General features: G+C 45.0%; 1 protein-coding gene across 1 annotated transcript; it reads right to left on the reverse strand.

Moving 5' to 3' along the window:
- Positions 1-3,703: 3,703 nt before the first annotated feature.
- On the reverse strand, positions 3,704-8,274 carry TLR4 (toll like receptor 4). Its single transcript, XM_058818369.1, has 3 exons — positions 8,133-8,274; positions 7,187-7,353; positions 3,704-5,960 (listed from the first exon to the last, which is right to left on the reverse strand). The coding sequence occupies exons 1-3, from the start codon at positions 8,235-8,237 to the stop codon at positions 3,704-3,706; spliced, it is 2,529 nt and encodes an 842-aa protein (XP_058674352.1). The 5' UTR covers positions 8,238-8,274.
- Positions 8,275-16,907: the final 8,633 nt, after the last annotated feature.

Below are 16,907 nucleotides of genomic sequence, written 5' to 3' on the forward strand. Positions count from 1 at the left end.
AGCCTTTTCCAAGGTCTCAGATCAAACCCTGGGTTTAATTCTAAGCTTTGGCTTCCAGGCCCAAAGTTGTGAGAATTCCCTGCATTTTGGATTCCAACAGAGCACCAAGGCAATCACACTAATGAGGGCACGCTCTGCTCAGAGCACCCTCCACAAGGCAAAGAAGTCCAGAGCTGCAGCTGTCCTGGCATTTTGCATGGGTTAAATGAAGCTCAGAGTGAAATCAGGGCATGCCCCCACTGCAAATGGAATAGCTTGGATGCAGCAGCCCTTTGGAGCTTTGTCTCCATCTGTTTTTATGACCTGGGCAAAAGAGATGCTTTAATAACTGGAATATTTTCAGATATTTGCATGAGAGATGAATGCAGAGCTGCAGGGGTGTTTGCTTGGCTGCTCATTTTTTCACCCAGTGAGTAAATCCTATCAAAGCCTTGCTGCAGAGTGGGCAGCTCCAAACAGTGCATGCCAGCGGCTTTGGAAGCATGAGAATGTTGAGTTTTCCTTTGGATATTTGCTTCCTACAATAAGACAAATGAGTATGTGTGTTTCTGTGGGAATCACAATATTGTCACAGACATCTTTTATGAAAAATCCTTTCCTTGGGATTTTTTCCTCCTGAGAAGCTGAGATGCCTCAGGAACAAAATGTAAACGATGATTATCTGCTGCTGTGGAATGCAACAGGTGCATCTGGGATTGGCCCATGTTGGTTGTCTCTATTTAATGCCAATCACAGTCAGCTGGCTCAGACAGAGAGCCAAGACACAAACCTTTGTTATCATTCTTTGCTATTCTATTCTTAGCTAGCCTTCTGATGGAATCCTTTCTTCTATTATTTTAGTATAGTTTTAAAGCAATATATATCATAAAATAATAAATCAGCCTTCTGAAACATGGAGTCAGATCCTCATCTCTTCCCTCATCCTAAGACCCCTGTGAACGCCGTCACAATATTCCCCCATTTATAGTATTGGGGATAGCTGGTTTGAATCTTCCAAAAAAAGATCTACAATTTCTCTGCTGGGTAAATGGTGAAAATACAATCCTTCACACAGCCTTGTCCATCTTGGACTCATAAACCTCAGCACTGCCTGGGCAGGTCACAGAATTACAGAGTGGCTGAGGCTGGAAGGGACCAGAGAGGGGCAGCTGAAGTTGTGATGGGTTTTGTGGATTTTTCTTGGACAATAAGGAAGCCAGGGGCAACTCAGGTATTCATGTCTGCTGTGGAGACTCTGAATAGGAAGAGAAAAACAAGTGACCAGTTTCTTTTAAAATTGTACTGGTGGGAGCTTCGTCTCAGCATCACTCCAGCTCTCCTAAAATTGCTTTGATATTCAAAGAAAACACTGACTTTTTAAACAATGCTGTCATAAATCCCTTTTATAAATGCCCAGAACCACTCTCAGGCTTTCTGAAACTCATTGTTATAATTACAATCAAGAATCATAGGACTCTGTGCTTTGTGCCAGAAATACACATCCACTGCACTGTTTGCAGTGGAGCCGCAGAGAGAAAGAGTGAAGGAGAAATGCACCTTCAGTGCTGCTCAATTCAGGAACAGCAACTCCCACTCTTTTTAATTTTTCCTCTTTTGTTTCCAAATTTAACTTGGAGCTGCTGAAATTCAGGCTAAGCTTTGCTTTGTCCACTGTGCCCTCCTTTGGCCTCAGTGCAGTAAACCTCGAGGTTCTCTGTCCCCACCATCCCATCCTGGAGGAGGAGGAGGAGGAAGGTGGGGGTGGAAGGTGAGGAGGAAGGTCTGCAGGATCCATCAATGCCAGCAGAGGTGAGGAGAATTTCAATTTGGGATTAGCAGATGCAGAACAAACTCTCTGGGCAAAGGGAAGCAGCATCAAGCGTAGTTTTATTAAATCTTCATCTCCTGAGTCACAAAAGAAGCTTATGGAGGGTTTTGGTAGTCTTGTATGACACAGTACATAGAGAGGGAGATGTGATTCAACTTTTGCCAGCACAAGGCCTGGAACTGGCTCTCCCTCTCTGCCCAACAGTGTCTGATGTTGATCCCTGATCCTGCTTCCATGGAAATGTCCCGGTCTGGTGCTTAGAGAACGGAGTGGATAAACATCAGATCTGATTCACCACTCAGTTGCTTCTGTTTTACCTCTGCAGAACATCCCTGATCATAGAAGGATTTACAAGATTAATTCAGTGTAATTCGGTGATGGATACCAACCAAAGCCTTTGGCAAAAACAAAGCAATACCCCTTCCCCATGCCCTATCCCACACATCAATGATGTGCTCTGTGTTGGGATTCCAAGGCATTCAAACTTTCCTGCCCTTGATTCAGGACACTGCTGGGGCCCTTTAGTTCAGCTAACCCAGACTTTTCCCCTCCCTGCAAAATGCCAGGCGTGTTCGCAGTGAAACCAAAGCAAAACTCCCCCACCCAGTGCAATTCCAGTTGGGGAAACAGGCAGGCAGATCTGAACCCCATTTCAAACCCTGGAGGCTCTTGCAGCACCTTCCAACAGTCAGTTAAGGCTGGTCCAGAGACTGAAAAAGCTTAATCTAGAACTGGCTATCTGTAAACATCAAAACACTTTGTTCAGGATCAATTTTGCTTGTTTAGGGCAGTCCCAGAGCACATCCACAAACACTGGATGAGGAGAAGCAGTGGGAGCAAAGAAATATTTCAGTTTAGAGGTGTTACCACATTTCTTGTCCCCCCCATGCAAACTCCAAAATGCCCTCTCAAATGCTATATAATCTGGATATAAGTAAGATTTTCAGGTGATGGTTTCAATATTTGGTCTTGGTCTAAAAAAAAACGGAAAGAAACATGTTTGGCAAATTTCCCAACCACAGAAACGTCCCTCCCTGATGGCAAAAGTACTCAGGTTCCCTGAGCAGCTGCCAGCTGGGGCTGTAGGTTGTCCCATTGCTCCCTGGAGGGTTTGTCCCAAGTCATGGTGCCCATGGAGGCACGCACAAGACTTTCAGCATCCAAGCCTTGTTTTTGTTTTTAGAGATGAAATTGCTGTGTCTTTACTCTGCCTTTGAGATTCTGAGGTCCACTCAAAGCAGCAGACTGTGAAGTTCCTCTGGGTAAATGGTCCCAAGACCCAAATCCAATTTCAGAAGCAGCCAGATGACCATAAGAGCATTGGTCTGTTCCTATACCCACCAAACCTGAGCTATTGCTGGGCCATCTGTGGGTGACAGCCATGGCCAAACACAGAGTTCAGGCAGCTCTTCTGGCCCCTGTCACTCCTTAACTTGCAAAATTCCTTGAGAGAAGGTGACCAGCAAGGCAGGGATTTCTGTAGTGATGTGGCAGAGCCTCCATCCACTCACTCTGACTCTGAACAGCAACAGAAGTGTTGCCCTGGTTTTTTAAGATTTTCTTCTGATGTTGACATTCTTGTAGTGAACTTTCTCACACACTTTCTGTAAATAGCTTATTGTTTTGCATTCCTTTATGGAGGAGGAGAAAGTTGATGGATTGTTGGTCTGTTCAGTGTCATTGGAGAGGTGGCACTGTCACCGTCCAATCCACTGTCACTCTTGGAAAACTATAAATGTTGGAGTCAGAAAATAAACTTCCCTTTTTTCTTCACCTTGAGAACAGCGGTGTGCACTTATGTTCTTTCGTGTCCTATAGCGACAAGAAGAACCAACTTCTAAACACCATCCATCAGTCCAGGATGGCAGACAGGTCAGGAAGAACCCCTCTTTCTCTTCACATGAGTTTTGCCTCCTCATAATTCCAATTTTTGCCTTCCATCAGCACTCCTGTCAGCTGCCTCCAGAAGATGTGCTTGCTTATCTCGTTGTCTTTCCACTCCAGGTAGGTGTTCCTCCTCAGGTACCGAGACAGCCCCAGCCTCTGCCTCAGCAGGTCCTTGTTCACATCTTCCAGCACGATCATGATGATGCCAGCCTTGCCCTCCACCAGCTGCCAGGACTGGGCAATGTCAAACTCAAAGCTGCACCACTTGCTCTCCAGGAAGTCAGCGGAGATGACTGCGATGACATTCCTGCTGCTGAGAAACCCCTCCTGGATTATATTGGTGACAATGGGCACCCCTGGCAGGAAGTCCCTGTAGTACAGACACAGGTGGAAGGGAGGTCTTCCTCCTTCCAGGGGTTCCACCAGCTCCTTTGTCACCCATTCCTGGTCTTTGCTGGAGTGGATGACAAAGGCGTCGTAGGTGTCGCCTCTTTCTGCGTAGTGTTTGCAGCCACTGAGCAGCACCACGGAGTAGTAGAGCTGGAAGTAGTACCTGTAAACCAGCAAGAGGATCACCACAACACAGAGCAGCACAACCACCGAGGAGGCAACTTTGCCTGCATCGACGTGGCAGGAGGACAGATCAAAGCTTGGCAGGCTGACGTTGGCCACGTACGAGGGAGTGTGGCACAGCATCAGCTCCTTGTTCTGCAGCAGCTCCTGATTCTCCTTGATCCACATCAGAAAGTCCAGGTACACACAGGAGCAATCAAACAGGTTCTGAGAGATATCCAGCAGGAGCAGGCTGTCAGGCAGGATTTCCCTGGCTGAGTCCAACAGAACAGTCAGCTGGTTTCTGCTGAAATCCAGGACTCTGAGGGCTTGGAGTGGCTGGTAGACTCCAGGATCAAAAGTCAGGAGCTTATTGTTGCTGATGTTTAGCTCTTTTAGCTCAGAGAGGGCATCAAAAGTACTTTGATCCACGTGTTCTAATTTGCAGCTTGAAATATCCAAGGTGTGGAGGTGACTTAGGTTTTTGAAGTTGTTTGCCAGCTTATTGTCTGCAAAGGAGTTTCCTGCCATCTTGAGCACTTGCAAAGAGTTCAAGCCACAAAATGTACACTGGGATTTAACTTCGGTTTTGGTATGGGAAATATCAAGGTAAATCAGTCTCTGAAGGGACAGAAAGACAGGGTAGGAGCCAGGACCGAATAAGGTTGTGTGCTGAAAGTCCAAATATAACAAATTCTCCACATTATTGAAATCTCCAGTCAATCTGATGTAAGAATTGAAGCTTAAGTTCAAGTGTTTCAAATTTGGACAATTTTGAAACTGAGGGGAACAGCATCTGCTGAAGGTGAGTCTATTCTCACTCAGATCTATGACCTCCAGGTTACTGAGACCCTCAAACTTCTGCTCGAAGGTTTTGAGACTTCTGTTCTTGGTAATACGAAGCACTCTCAGCTCCTTGAAAAGCGACAGTTTCAGGGCAGGCACATCATCAAAACCACATTTCTTGCATTCCAGTTGCTTCACTTTAGACCCCACGGGAACCTGTGATATCTGCTCAAGTCCCAGGTCCACCAAGCGAATAGTGGAAACGTTGCCCACGCAGTCAAAGAGAGTGTCTGTGTCATCCTCAAAGTCCCCGAGGCAAATCAGGACAAACTCTTCCATCTGCACCTGGCACAGTCCATCCAAGAGCCCCCTCTCAAAGTCCTGCTCTCTGTCATGGTCATTGAACATCCCAACTATGAGTCTGCTGACCTGCAAACCAGCCAGGCCTTGCAGAGAGGTTTGCATCATGGAGCTCTCAAAAGCAGACCTGAGAGCCAGCTCAGCAAGGTGGATCCCTGCAAAGGCCCCCAGCTCTATGGATTTTATATTGTTCAAGGAAAGCACCAGAGTGAGGTTGAGCCTGTTCCCTTCCCTCAGGGCATCAAGGTCTCCTCTGGAGATAGATGTGATCCTGTTAGAGAAGAAGCTCAGGTGCCTGAGGGAGGTCATGTTGGTGAAATACTTGGGAAGCTTCAATGAAGTAATGCTGTTGTGGCCTAAATTCAGCTCCTGCAGAGTATGCAAGTGGCCAATAGGCAGCTCAGACAGAGAGGTCCTGTTGGTTTCCACCAGAACCAGTTTTTTCAGAGATGTTAAGCCATGGAAAGCTGCTTTCCCCAGGTGCTGGAAGGAATTGGCAGTTAAAACCAAGGTGGAAAGGCTAGGGAGATCCAGAAAGGAGTTATCTTCTATTGTATGGATGTGGCACCTGTTGGGCATGAAAAGAAGATATAAATGCATGAAGCACTGTCCCTTGCTTGTTCTCTGAGTGCCGCTGTGGCTCAGCCTCACACTGGGGGCTGGCTTGGCTTTGCTGTGCTGGGCAGAAGCATCCCTGGATGTGCAAAGGGAACTCTCCTCCAGCAGGAGACCTCCTCCCACCTCCTCTAATCTTAAATTCAAAGCAGGAGACCTGGAGACCTGGTGAGGATCAAAAATTCATGCAGGCAGCAGGAAAGAAGACTCCTAGCCATCAGTTTAGGCCATTGTGATGACCATCACTGATGGAAGACCCAACCAGAGCCAGCATTCCCTCACACCTTGCACATCCCCAGCCCTCTGGGTGTCACCTCAGCCCCACCTGGGCAGCCCCACTGGCACCAGAGCAGGGCAGCTGTGGCAGAGCTCACAGCTTGGCAGCAATTGATATCTGGGGATGGCTCAGAGGGAGCAGAGCCCAGGATGAGAAAAGGAAGAGGGGAAAATGATTGTGGCCCCCTAAGGTGTATTTGATGTGGGAAGATCCGGAATTTGAGACCCAAATCCATTGTGCAGTGAATCCCAGCAGAATTAGTTTAATAATGCAGGCAGTGCCTCACAGCACATGTGCTCTGCCACTCAGCCAATTTGGAGCCAGAGCTGTGACGGGGCTGAGTGACATTTCTCAGTGAAACAATTTACCCAGAGAAACTGTTGTCTGAAGTCAATGGAAATTATACATCAATTGAAATTTGCTAATAGGCCTCCCCATCTCCTCCCCCAGATATGTGAGGAGAAGGCAAAAGAGAATATGTTGATATTTTAAAACAGCCTTTTAGAAAATGAATGTACCTTCATGTTATTTTTTTTTTAATATAAACTGTGATTAGAAAAACAGCTCACCCAAGATGTTCCACTTCAGAGTTTTTGTAACAGTGAAAAGTCTGACATTTTTCTTGTTCACAGACAAGTGAAACATCTTCCTCCTCCTTCTCACATTCCAGCCTACAAGATCAGACTGACAGACCCAGCTCTGATGGAGGGTGTGCACTCAGTGACTGGACTAAAAGCTGCTCATCACTTCACCATGGGGATGTGCAAAATGACAGGCACAGGGACAAAGGCACAAGGAAAAAAAAAATAAACAGCCAAGACCAATAGACCCCAAAATAAGGCACCATTTTAACACAGCTGCTAAAGAAAAATTAACCAGGATCCACATAATAAATCCATTACCTTGAAAGATCCAGAAACTGCAGCTCAGGGACTGATGCAAAATAATTTGAGCCCAGTGAGTTCAGATTGCTGAAACTGAGGTCCAGGTTCAGGGTGGTGTTTGGGACTCCATCAGGAACTCCAGAGATGTTCAGTCCAGTGCATCTGAAAGTTGTGTTAGGGGTGATCTGTAACAGAGGCAGACCCCATCGTGGTCAACATCTGCTCTCCATGAAGTGCCAGGAAATGTCACTGTCAGGAAAGCAGGAGCAGAATCACCCCCCTTGCAGTTCATTTCTAAAGGAGCTGCCTTGAGTTTTAGGAAATAATCTTACATACCCTTAACATTTTTCTCTCTCCTAATAGAACCAGTCCTACTCCCCAGGAAAAAACTGCATTTCTTGCTGATTAAAGCTGGGACAAAATTACAGGACAACATTCCTTGAGGTGACAGATAGAGACCCAGCAGGACAAACACTCATGGATGCACTACGTGCCCAGGAACAGCTCTCAGCTCTCTTCCCCTGCACATAACCAAGTATTTGAACCAAAGGCAGCTTGAACCAAAGTTATTCTGCAAGCAAATAATTGCCAGCAAAAATTTGCAAAATCTGTGTCAGGTACTTGGTGAAATCACTCTACTGCACAAACCAGGAAAAACTCTCTGTTTTGTAGAAATTAGACAAAATTTAGAACCCTTCCAAGGGAAATATAATCTATTACAATAACTGCACTGCAGCACCCTCAGAGGTACAGAAAACCAATGAGAAGAAAAAGTTCTTGCTGCTGGTTCTGATTCTCAGATGTTTTTGAGACTAGACTTTACTTCAAATATTTCAATCACCTTGATAAAAACCTTGGGAAAAAATGAAATAAAACTGGGCTTTCCTAAGAGGCTTGAGGCACAAATCTCCCAAGCAAAGGGAGAGGAACAGAAGGATTTTGTGCTCACTCAGAGCTCACATACCTCCAAACAGGGATCCAGGAGGCAGCCTGCCAGTGGGGATGGGACAAATGCCAGCAGCAGCAGCACCAGGAGTGTCCCCAAAGGAAGGGCTCCTCTCCTGGGCATCTTCAGGAGGCCAGGAGTGCAGGAGAAAGGAGCATGGAGAGAGAAAGCTGGAGACAGAAAGCTCCTGCAGTGCCAGGAGCTTGTGTTGCACCACTCCTGCTTCTCACTGCGTGTCTCTGAGGGTTGCAGAGAACAAGAAGGGAAGTGAAACTTGGTCACTGCCTTGTTTCCACACACCCTTCTGGAAATTGTTAAAAAAAAAAAAAAAAAAAACAACCAGAAAAAAAAAAAAAGAAGTAATGACAGATATAATTTGGGCTAGAAATTAAAAAGGAGTATGGGTTTCATCAGTGCCACTTGACTTGATTGCCTCTGATTAGCTCAGGTCAAATTGGCAAAAAAAAAAAAAAAAAAAAAAAACCAAAACAAAAACCAAACCAACAGAATGTTTTATACAATTCTGAGCCCAGTTTCATGCTCCACATCCCATAATTCAAATGCACTGGTTAGAGAGGGTGACTCTGCCTCTGCACTCCTGCCATGCTCCAGCTTCACCCTGGCAAGCACTGGAGAAGGGCTCAGCTGTGGCACAGGTTTCCTTAGGCCAGGTAAGCACAGGTTTATCTCTGGCCAAGCTCCTGTGAGCAAACATCCAGGTTTTATCCATCTGGTTGCACTTTTATTGCAATTATTGCAGGAATATGGCCAGGCACAAGGAGATTCACAGAGTGATCAGAGCTGGGGTTACAGAAATTCTACCCCACCCCAAAAGCAGCAAAAAGGAGAAGCACAAACACCCTGAGCTGGGTTAGAGCTGCTCCCTGCCCTGGTCATGCCTGAATCTCTATTTGATATCTGCCTACAGAACATCTCAGTGCTGAATTCCCAATGCAGACTATTGTTTCAGGAAAAAATAAAACAAAAAAGCTTTGTACAACCTCACAGTGGGCAATATTAATTTAAGTCAGCTCTGAGCCTTCTAATAAAGCTCCCTGCCCTCATTTAGTCTGATAAATGGTCGTGCATTCATGTATCTCCTCCTGTCTTCCTGGAGATAACTAAGAAATGTTACTGAGGATCCAGCCATAGGGTTGCTGGGTGTTATCAACACCACATAGACGAAGAAGTGGCAAAAATTTGGTCCAGAAGAAGGTGGAATAAAGTGTGACAATTCATGAAAGTCTGTGAAAATTGATATTAAATATAAGATGCGATATCAGCCCAGCGAGCAATCCACTTATAAAGGAAAGTTTAAAATATTTCAGAGGTGGGGGTTAGACTTTTTTGACAGGTTAGTAGAGAGCCTAGGAGAGATGGGGAAATCCTAAAATAACTGATGATCTCTGCAATAAAAAAACACATGGCAGCACAATGGGAGCTAAAACCGACACCCTGATGTGCAGCCAGATAGTGCCCATTAAGCCAGCAGACAAAAAGTTTGTTGAAATTGGGCAAGTTCTACAAAATCCCTGCTCTGAAAAGCCTCTGGTGATTGCAGGTATTTCCTTTTATAGATGGAATCAAAAGTGAATGGAAACAATTGCTGACTGCTTCTGTGCCTGGATTAAGGAAATTGGCAGAGCATCGTGTGTCTGCAGAGAGAACAAATGAGTGCATCCCTTAGTATTCAATATGCAGAATGAGGCAATCCACATTTAATTTTTATCTAAAGCTGAGATGAGCCTGAAGTACTGCTCTAGAAATTACCATTTCAATGGAGACTTGCTGAAGATGCTGAAGAGTTTGGGAGCATCACAAAAATCCCTCCCACAGCCACGCTCAGAGGTCAAGTGGGAAGTGCAGCTTGAAGGGCGTTCAGAGGAGGCACTGCTGCTGTCACAAGGGACAATTTCACAGCACACATCATCACTTGTTCAAGGACAAGCCCTACACACACTGCAAGGAATGGGGCATAGCAGAAAACATGCAAGATAGCAGATCAAACCCAGCCACCAGTTTAGAAAGTCAGTGCTGGTTAAGTTCGTGCTGCTCAGCTGGCACACAGCAGACACTTATACTCATGTAAATGCTAGCATAGGACTTGGAAAACTCCAACTTTGACATCTACTTTTAAAAAATTTGGGTCTTAGTGAACAAGACAAAACTATTTGTCAGCAGATATTTGCCTCCAAAGTGCTTTCTCATAGGTATATATTTCACCAGGACAATCCACCCTGAGCTATAACATGCACATGACAAAACCAAGCTTTTGCTAGTGTTATGATGATTGATTTGCTGCTGAAAGTGAAAAAGTTAAAGCATGACAGAACAGATGATGCAAAACTTAAACATTAATGGAAATAACCTTGTCTTACATCACAGCTAGAAATTGGCTCAGATGGAAACCCTGGAACTCTTCAGATTTGTCCTTGGAGGCGCTTTTTATCTGGGTCTGGATCCAAACTTTCTGGCTTAGAGTTATCATCTGATAAAATGTGGATAGTTCTTTGTGACACCCCACCCTCACAGCGAATTGAGAGTTTTCCACGTCCACTGGGTTGTCCTCTCTGATGTTTCAGGCTCTACCAGTTCAGTTCAAGAAGAGACTACAAAATAACACCAAATTTCATGTCCAACAACTCAAAATTTAATAAATTAAGACACAACCGTGGATAAAGCCATAATGTCTGTGTGATGGCTCACAAACACCAAAAGAATGATTTGGAATCCCTTTAAGCGACAAGAATAACATCTAAAATCAAACATGATTCACTGCTCTGGCAATTTGCTGGTGGGATCATTAAAGATCTCTCAGCAAGGAGGTGTTACAGAGAATCTGTGTTTCCAAAAACACATGCATGAGTCATCTTTGTGCTCCTGAACATTATTATAACATAAGTAACACAATGCAGAGGGTGCATATGCAGCCTCTGTGTTCTCAAGCAAGGTATCACAGAGCATAAGACAGCCACAATGTAGCTGGACTGACAAAACATCTTATACTTCCTTATTTTAAAAGAAAATGGTTTGTGAACTCCAGCCAAAAAGCAAAGTTAGCTAAATTCTTGGACAAAACATGTCGTGAGAGCCATGGGAACAGGACTGTCTGTCCCTAGGGTGCTTCCAAGGTCACAGCTAACCCAGTATCACATGTGGGTGAACAGCTCTCACCCTGGAGAGAGGCTCTGTTTGCTTCTGGAGTCATCTCAGGCAGCTCCCAAGTCTGTCTGCAAACACAGGCTGAGGAACACGACACAAATTATTTCAAGATTAAACAAAACCAGAAAGAACCATCTCTATTTTATGTGAAAGAACCATCTCTAACAATTATTTGGTTATGAGCTATAGATCAGAGGGGAGAGATTGATGGATCAGAGCAGGGAGCATTCCTGAGGTGCTGGAACTCTCACAGCACAGAGCTTGGGGAGCTTGGGGAGCACCACAGGAGCTTCCAAAGGTCCTTGAGAAGCTCAGGATGCTCCAGGTGAGCCAGCATTGCTCTCAGGTGGGCTGGCCACATGTCCCTGTGGCGAATTAGGGTAGAATTGGCCACTCTGCAGGGGGATCCAGGCTCAGGGGGTGCAGGCAGTTACCAATCCTTGGGCTTCACCTGGCAGTCCTTATACTCAGCAAGCCAGTCACCTGTGCAGATCTAAAAGGCTGAGTGGAAAAGAAGAGTGACAGGAAATGTGGCACAAATTTAACAGCAAGCTGAATTTTCCCAGCCATTCTGCTGGGGGAAAAAAAAAAAAAAAAAACAATTTACATAAATTGCAATGAAAAATGGCAGAAAGAATAATCTGAAAATATCTTTAAGATCTTTTTTGCTTCACATTCCACAACCACATTGCTTCCTGAACCTGGGGAGTCCCTGCCTGAGCTGGCAGACACAGGGCAGAGGCAGTTCTGGGGCACACAGAGCCTGCACCAAGGCTGGGGAGGGAGCTGAGGCTGCATCAGAACAGCTCCTGCATGCCTGTGACTCTCACTTATGATGCTTCCCCATGCTTCCCCACGTGAAATTGATGCCTAAAGAGGCTGACTTGGAACAGAGTTAAAGGAATAAAGGATATTTATTAAAATGCCTTCAAAGGATTCACCTTGGGCAGTGCAAGAGCCCAGCTGTGGCTCTGCCCAAGATGGACACAAAATGGACAACTGGTCATAAGTTTTCACACTTTTAAAGTTTTGATAAACTTAAATTTTATAAATTTACATATTAGGGTTAATTGTCAAATTACAGCTCCAGGTTATGCAGTCCCATCCTCCCAGATTGCTCTCCTCAATTTGTTGTTGTTGATATTCCTTGAGCCTGAATCTGCAATGGTGTCCTTGGTGATCAGGCTGGAAAAGGATTGCTCTGTGTGACTGAGCTGTGAGGAGAACTTGCTAACACTTTATATGAAGTCAGAGTCACACAGTGAGGCAGTACAGAATCTAAAAAATATGAAGGTTAAAACTTAAGGCATCAAAGTGGGTTTAATAATGGAATCACAGACTAGTTTAGATTGGAAGACACCTTAAAGTTCATTTTATTCCAACCCTTGCCTTGCTCAGAGCTCCATCCAACCTGGCCTTGGACACTTCCAGGGATGGGGAAGCCACAACTCAACTTGATGGAAGATCAGCCAGGAAGACCTTGAAGACCTCCCAGCTTTGAAAAAGAGAACAACACCCAGGCTGAGAAATTGCACACTCATTTTGGGGTGTCAGAGCCAATCCCAGCACCCCTTCTCTCTGTCTGATTGACTCCAGCTACAGCTCCAGAGCAAGGAGCAGCTGTACTGCAGGCTGTTTGTGGTGCCTCTGAGTGCCCAGGGAGGGCATGGAGGTGCAATCACAGTCTGTTCATGCTGCACAGCAGAGCTCTCTGCCAATGGTGGCACCTAGCAGAGCTCAGCATGGCTGAGGTGCTTCCCAACACAGAGAAGGACTGAGACTGGTGCACACAGGGGGCAGAAAAACAACCCAAAAGGCAAAATCCAGGTTGGTTTGATGGAAATCAGCCAAGCCTGCACTGGAACAGGCAATGTGTGCCATCAAATGGGCTATTCCCCAAAGCCAGGATCAGATGAACACCCCAGAACTACTGCAAAGCTATTAGGGAAGAACTGTGTCAAGTAACCAGGGACAAATACACTACTAGGAGAAGTGATTAATCAGTGTCAAGATAGTCACTATCTGCAGCAGCTACTCCATATGGATTATGTCAGGTCATTAGGAGGCCTACATTTCACTGTTTAATCTAAATGCCTGGAAGGATTTCACACAGATGGTGGAGGCATCCAGCCTGGCCTGCCAAGCACTCATGGGCAGGCACTGAGTGACAGTGGAGCTCCCTGGGCCTCTGGAGAGAGGCAGGCTGGCACTCAACAGCCCAGCAGCACCTTGTCCTTCTGCCTGGCATGAACCACGGTCACCCTGGGCTGGCCAGAGCCAGAGATTCACTGAGCCATGGGGGTGAGGGTGTCCACAGTGCTTGGCATGAACGCTGTGCTTACAAGGGGTTTAAATTCCTCCCACAGCCCTGAGAAAGGTGGATTGGTGTGGCGGTGTTCACAGGGGTTCTTGGATGAGGGAAGAGACAAGAGTCTGACTCCATGTTTCAGAAGGCTTGATTTATTATTTTATTACATATATTACATTAAAACTATACTAAAAGAATAGAAGAAGGATTTCATCAGAAGGCTAGCTAAGAATAGAAAAGAAAGAATGATAACAAAGGTTTGAGGCTCGGACTCTCTGTCTGAGCCAGCTGACTGTGATTGGCCATTAATTACAAACATCCAACATGGGCCAATCACAGATCCTCCTGTTGCATTCCACAGCAGCAGAAAATCAATGTTTAATTTATATTTTGTTTCTGAGGCCTCTCAGCTTCTCAGGAGGAAAAATCCTTTCCTTAGGATCCTTTCCAAGATGTCTGCGACAGATTGGCCACCTCAGGCTGGTACAGACTATTCTCCTGAAGCAACAATAGGACTTACTTCCTTTTCTTCCCACCTCCATTACATCCTTATTATGGTGTCTCATAGCCTGATTTACATATGTTTTGTATTTCTGTGGCTTTGACTTATCCTGCTTATTCTACCGCCTCTCCCCCTCTTCTCTCAATGAGTCTGCTGTAGGGCAAGGATTTATTCAGAGCATCACACATGAAAGGTGAGCAGGGCATGGAGCACTGCGGAGCTCTGACTTTTTGAACTGGACACAAGACAGGTTGATCTGGGGACTTGATTTATTAAAAAATAGGGATATTGATCTGGTACCGATATCCAACTGTGAGGGACAAAACCTCTCTAACAGTTTAAAGTTAGAAAGTGAATGTTTATTGTGGGATAGCTCCCAAATGCACTCTGTGATTTACAGGTGATTACAGAATCCTTTTATCTATACAAGTATTGAATACCCAAAATACAAATACATATTCATAACTTTGGTGCATCCCATTCCCCAATGTGTATGGTAATTAGTTCCAAAGCTATTAAGCATGACTAGTTTGTTCCTTGAAATGAATCGGTGGTCCCTTTCATGGGGAGGGGTCCCAAAATGAGGAAGTAAATGAAATCTTCCTTGTTCTGACCTTTCTACCTCTTCAATGCAAATATGACAAATGAACCCTTGGTAGAACTCCCATTCCCATCTTCAATTGGTTTAAGAACAGAGGAGGCCACAATTGTCTTATGTTCGTAAAAAGCTATTTATCAATTTCTATATTCTTCATTATAAACCCAGCTAACTAAACATGGTACTGACAAGCAATTAATTATTAGTTAACTACTAACTCTTAACTTCATCAAGGCCTGCCCATTTATTTTAATTAACTCCAATAAAGATTAACTAAAACCTCAGCTCCTCTAAAGTCCCTAAGTTCTTTAAAGTTTATGTCTCAGACTCAGTGCCACAACTGAAGCATGGTTAAATATTGAGCCCCTGCAGATCTGCTGTGACACCCTGGGAAAGCCTGGAACAAGGGGAAGCTCTAATGATGAACTGGAGAGATTACAGATCCCTGCTTTGAGGGAAATCCATAACATAAAAGCAAAAAGCTGTGCAGCATTTCTGCTTTCTGTGAATTCTAAGAGCCCTGCCACGGGCACTGACCGTGCCAAGGCTCCTGAGCCCAGTGTTTGTGGTTTCTCTGCCATGACTTGACACGAGATGACAGGAAAGTGTTGCAATGGCTGCAGCAGAAAGTGCAGAGCCAGCTCCTGTGAGCAAAGTTCTTGTGCACACATCACCCAGGGAGAGAATGCAAACCCTCCCTGGGGTGAGTTCATGGCATGCTTTAGACATCAGCTCCCAGACATGACCGCTTTGATGGCATTTGCCAGGAGAGGAACACAGAATATTAATTGGCCGCACTGCTGAGAGCTCATTTCTGTTACTTGCAAAGCAATAAATTCCAAAAGAGTGGGTGAGCAGCTGCAGGTTTGCCTGCACTTGGAGAGCTGTGTGTTGGAATCTACAAAACCTGGGTGATTATTCTCTGCTTTTTGGGGAGCAAAGTGTGACCGTGTTCACAGGGGTCAGAGGATGAGGGAAAAGATGAGGATCTGACTCCATGTTTCAGAAGGCTGATTTATTATTTTATGATATATATTTCATTAAAATTATACTAAAAGAATAGAAGAAAGGACTTCATCAGAAGGCTAGCTAAGAATAGAATAGCAAAGAATGATAAAAAAGGCTTGTGGCTTGGACAGAGAGTCTGAGCCAGCTGACTGTGATTGGCCATTAATTAGAAACATCCAACATAAGACCAATCACAGATGCACCTGTTGCATTCCACAGCAGCAGATAACCATTGTTTACATTTTGTTCCTGAGGCCTCCCAGCTTCTCAGGAGGAAAAATCCTAAGGAAAGGATTTTTCATAAAAGATGCCTGTGACAAGCAAAGACTGCTTTGTGCACAGAATAAAACCTGAAGCAGTGTTCCTGATGAAGGATTTATTCCAACATCCCTTTTCTCCCAGTTCTGTTCAGTTTGCATGTTTTGGGGAGATTTCTTTAAGCATTTCTTTGGCCTTGAGTTGCCTGCATCAACCAGGACAAAACCACTTCTGTTCCAACAGAGGAGGGGAGCCATGCAGCCATGAGCAGTGGGAGCATAGGAAGGGCAATAACCCTTTGCAGATCACAAGACTGGATGCTATGGAAAGCTGTCAGGAAGCAGGGCTGAGATACCAGAAGGGAAGTTACCCAGGAAGAGGAGTGACACAAAGGGCACAGCAAGTGCCCTGCCAGGCTGCCACAGTGAAGGGGAAGGAGGAAGGAAATGTGAGGAAAAGCAGAAGTTTCACCTCCCATGGACACAGCAGCTATCTGGGTGCTGTACTGATGTTCCCACACCCAAAATGAAGCTGCTGTCAGAGACACAGCCTGATCTAAAGCAAATCAATCCTGTTGGGAAGGATGAAAGTTTGACAAGAAAGTCTCACAGATATGTGTGCTTAGCAGAAAGATTTTTAAATGTAGAGTCTGATGAAGGAATAGAGATGGAAGCAAGTTTTGATACAGAAGAAAAGAATTGCTGAGCCAGTCTTACTGGATAACCAAGGAGGCAAAGGGTGTGTGAGTTAGAAGGAGTTTTTATGGCTTAGAGCAAAGGATAAACCCACCCCAAACAAGAAGGTGTTTTTACCAAGCAGAAAGAGAGCACAGGCAAACAAGGCAGCAAAGTTGCAAGTAGAAAAAAGTTCTCAGAATTTTCCACTGCAAGAAAACTGAAAAACAACTTCTAGCTTCAGCTGTAATGTACTGACTTTTAGTGATTGGAGAATGGTAAC

Source organism: Ammospiza caudacuta, chromosome 21 (assembly GCF_027887145.1).
Source record: "Ammospiza caudacuta isolate bAmmCau1 chromosome 21, bAmmCau1.pri, whole genome shotgun sequence".
In the NCBI taxonomy this organism is placed as follows: Eukaryota; Metazoa; Chordata; class Aves; order Passeriformes; family Passerellidae; genus Ammospiza; species Ammospiza caudacuta.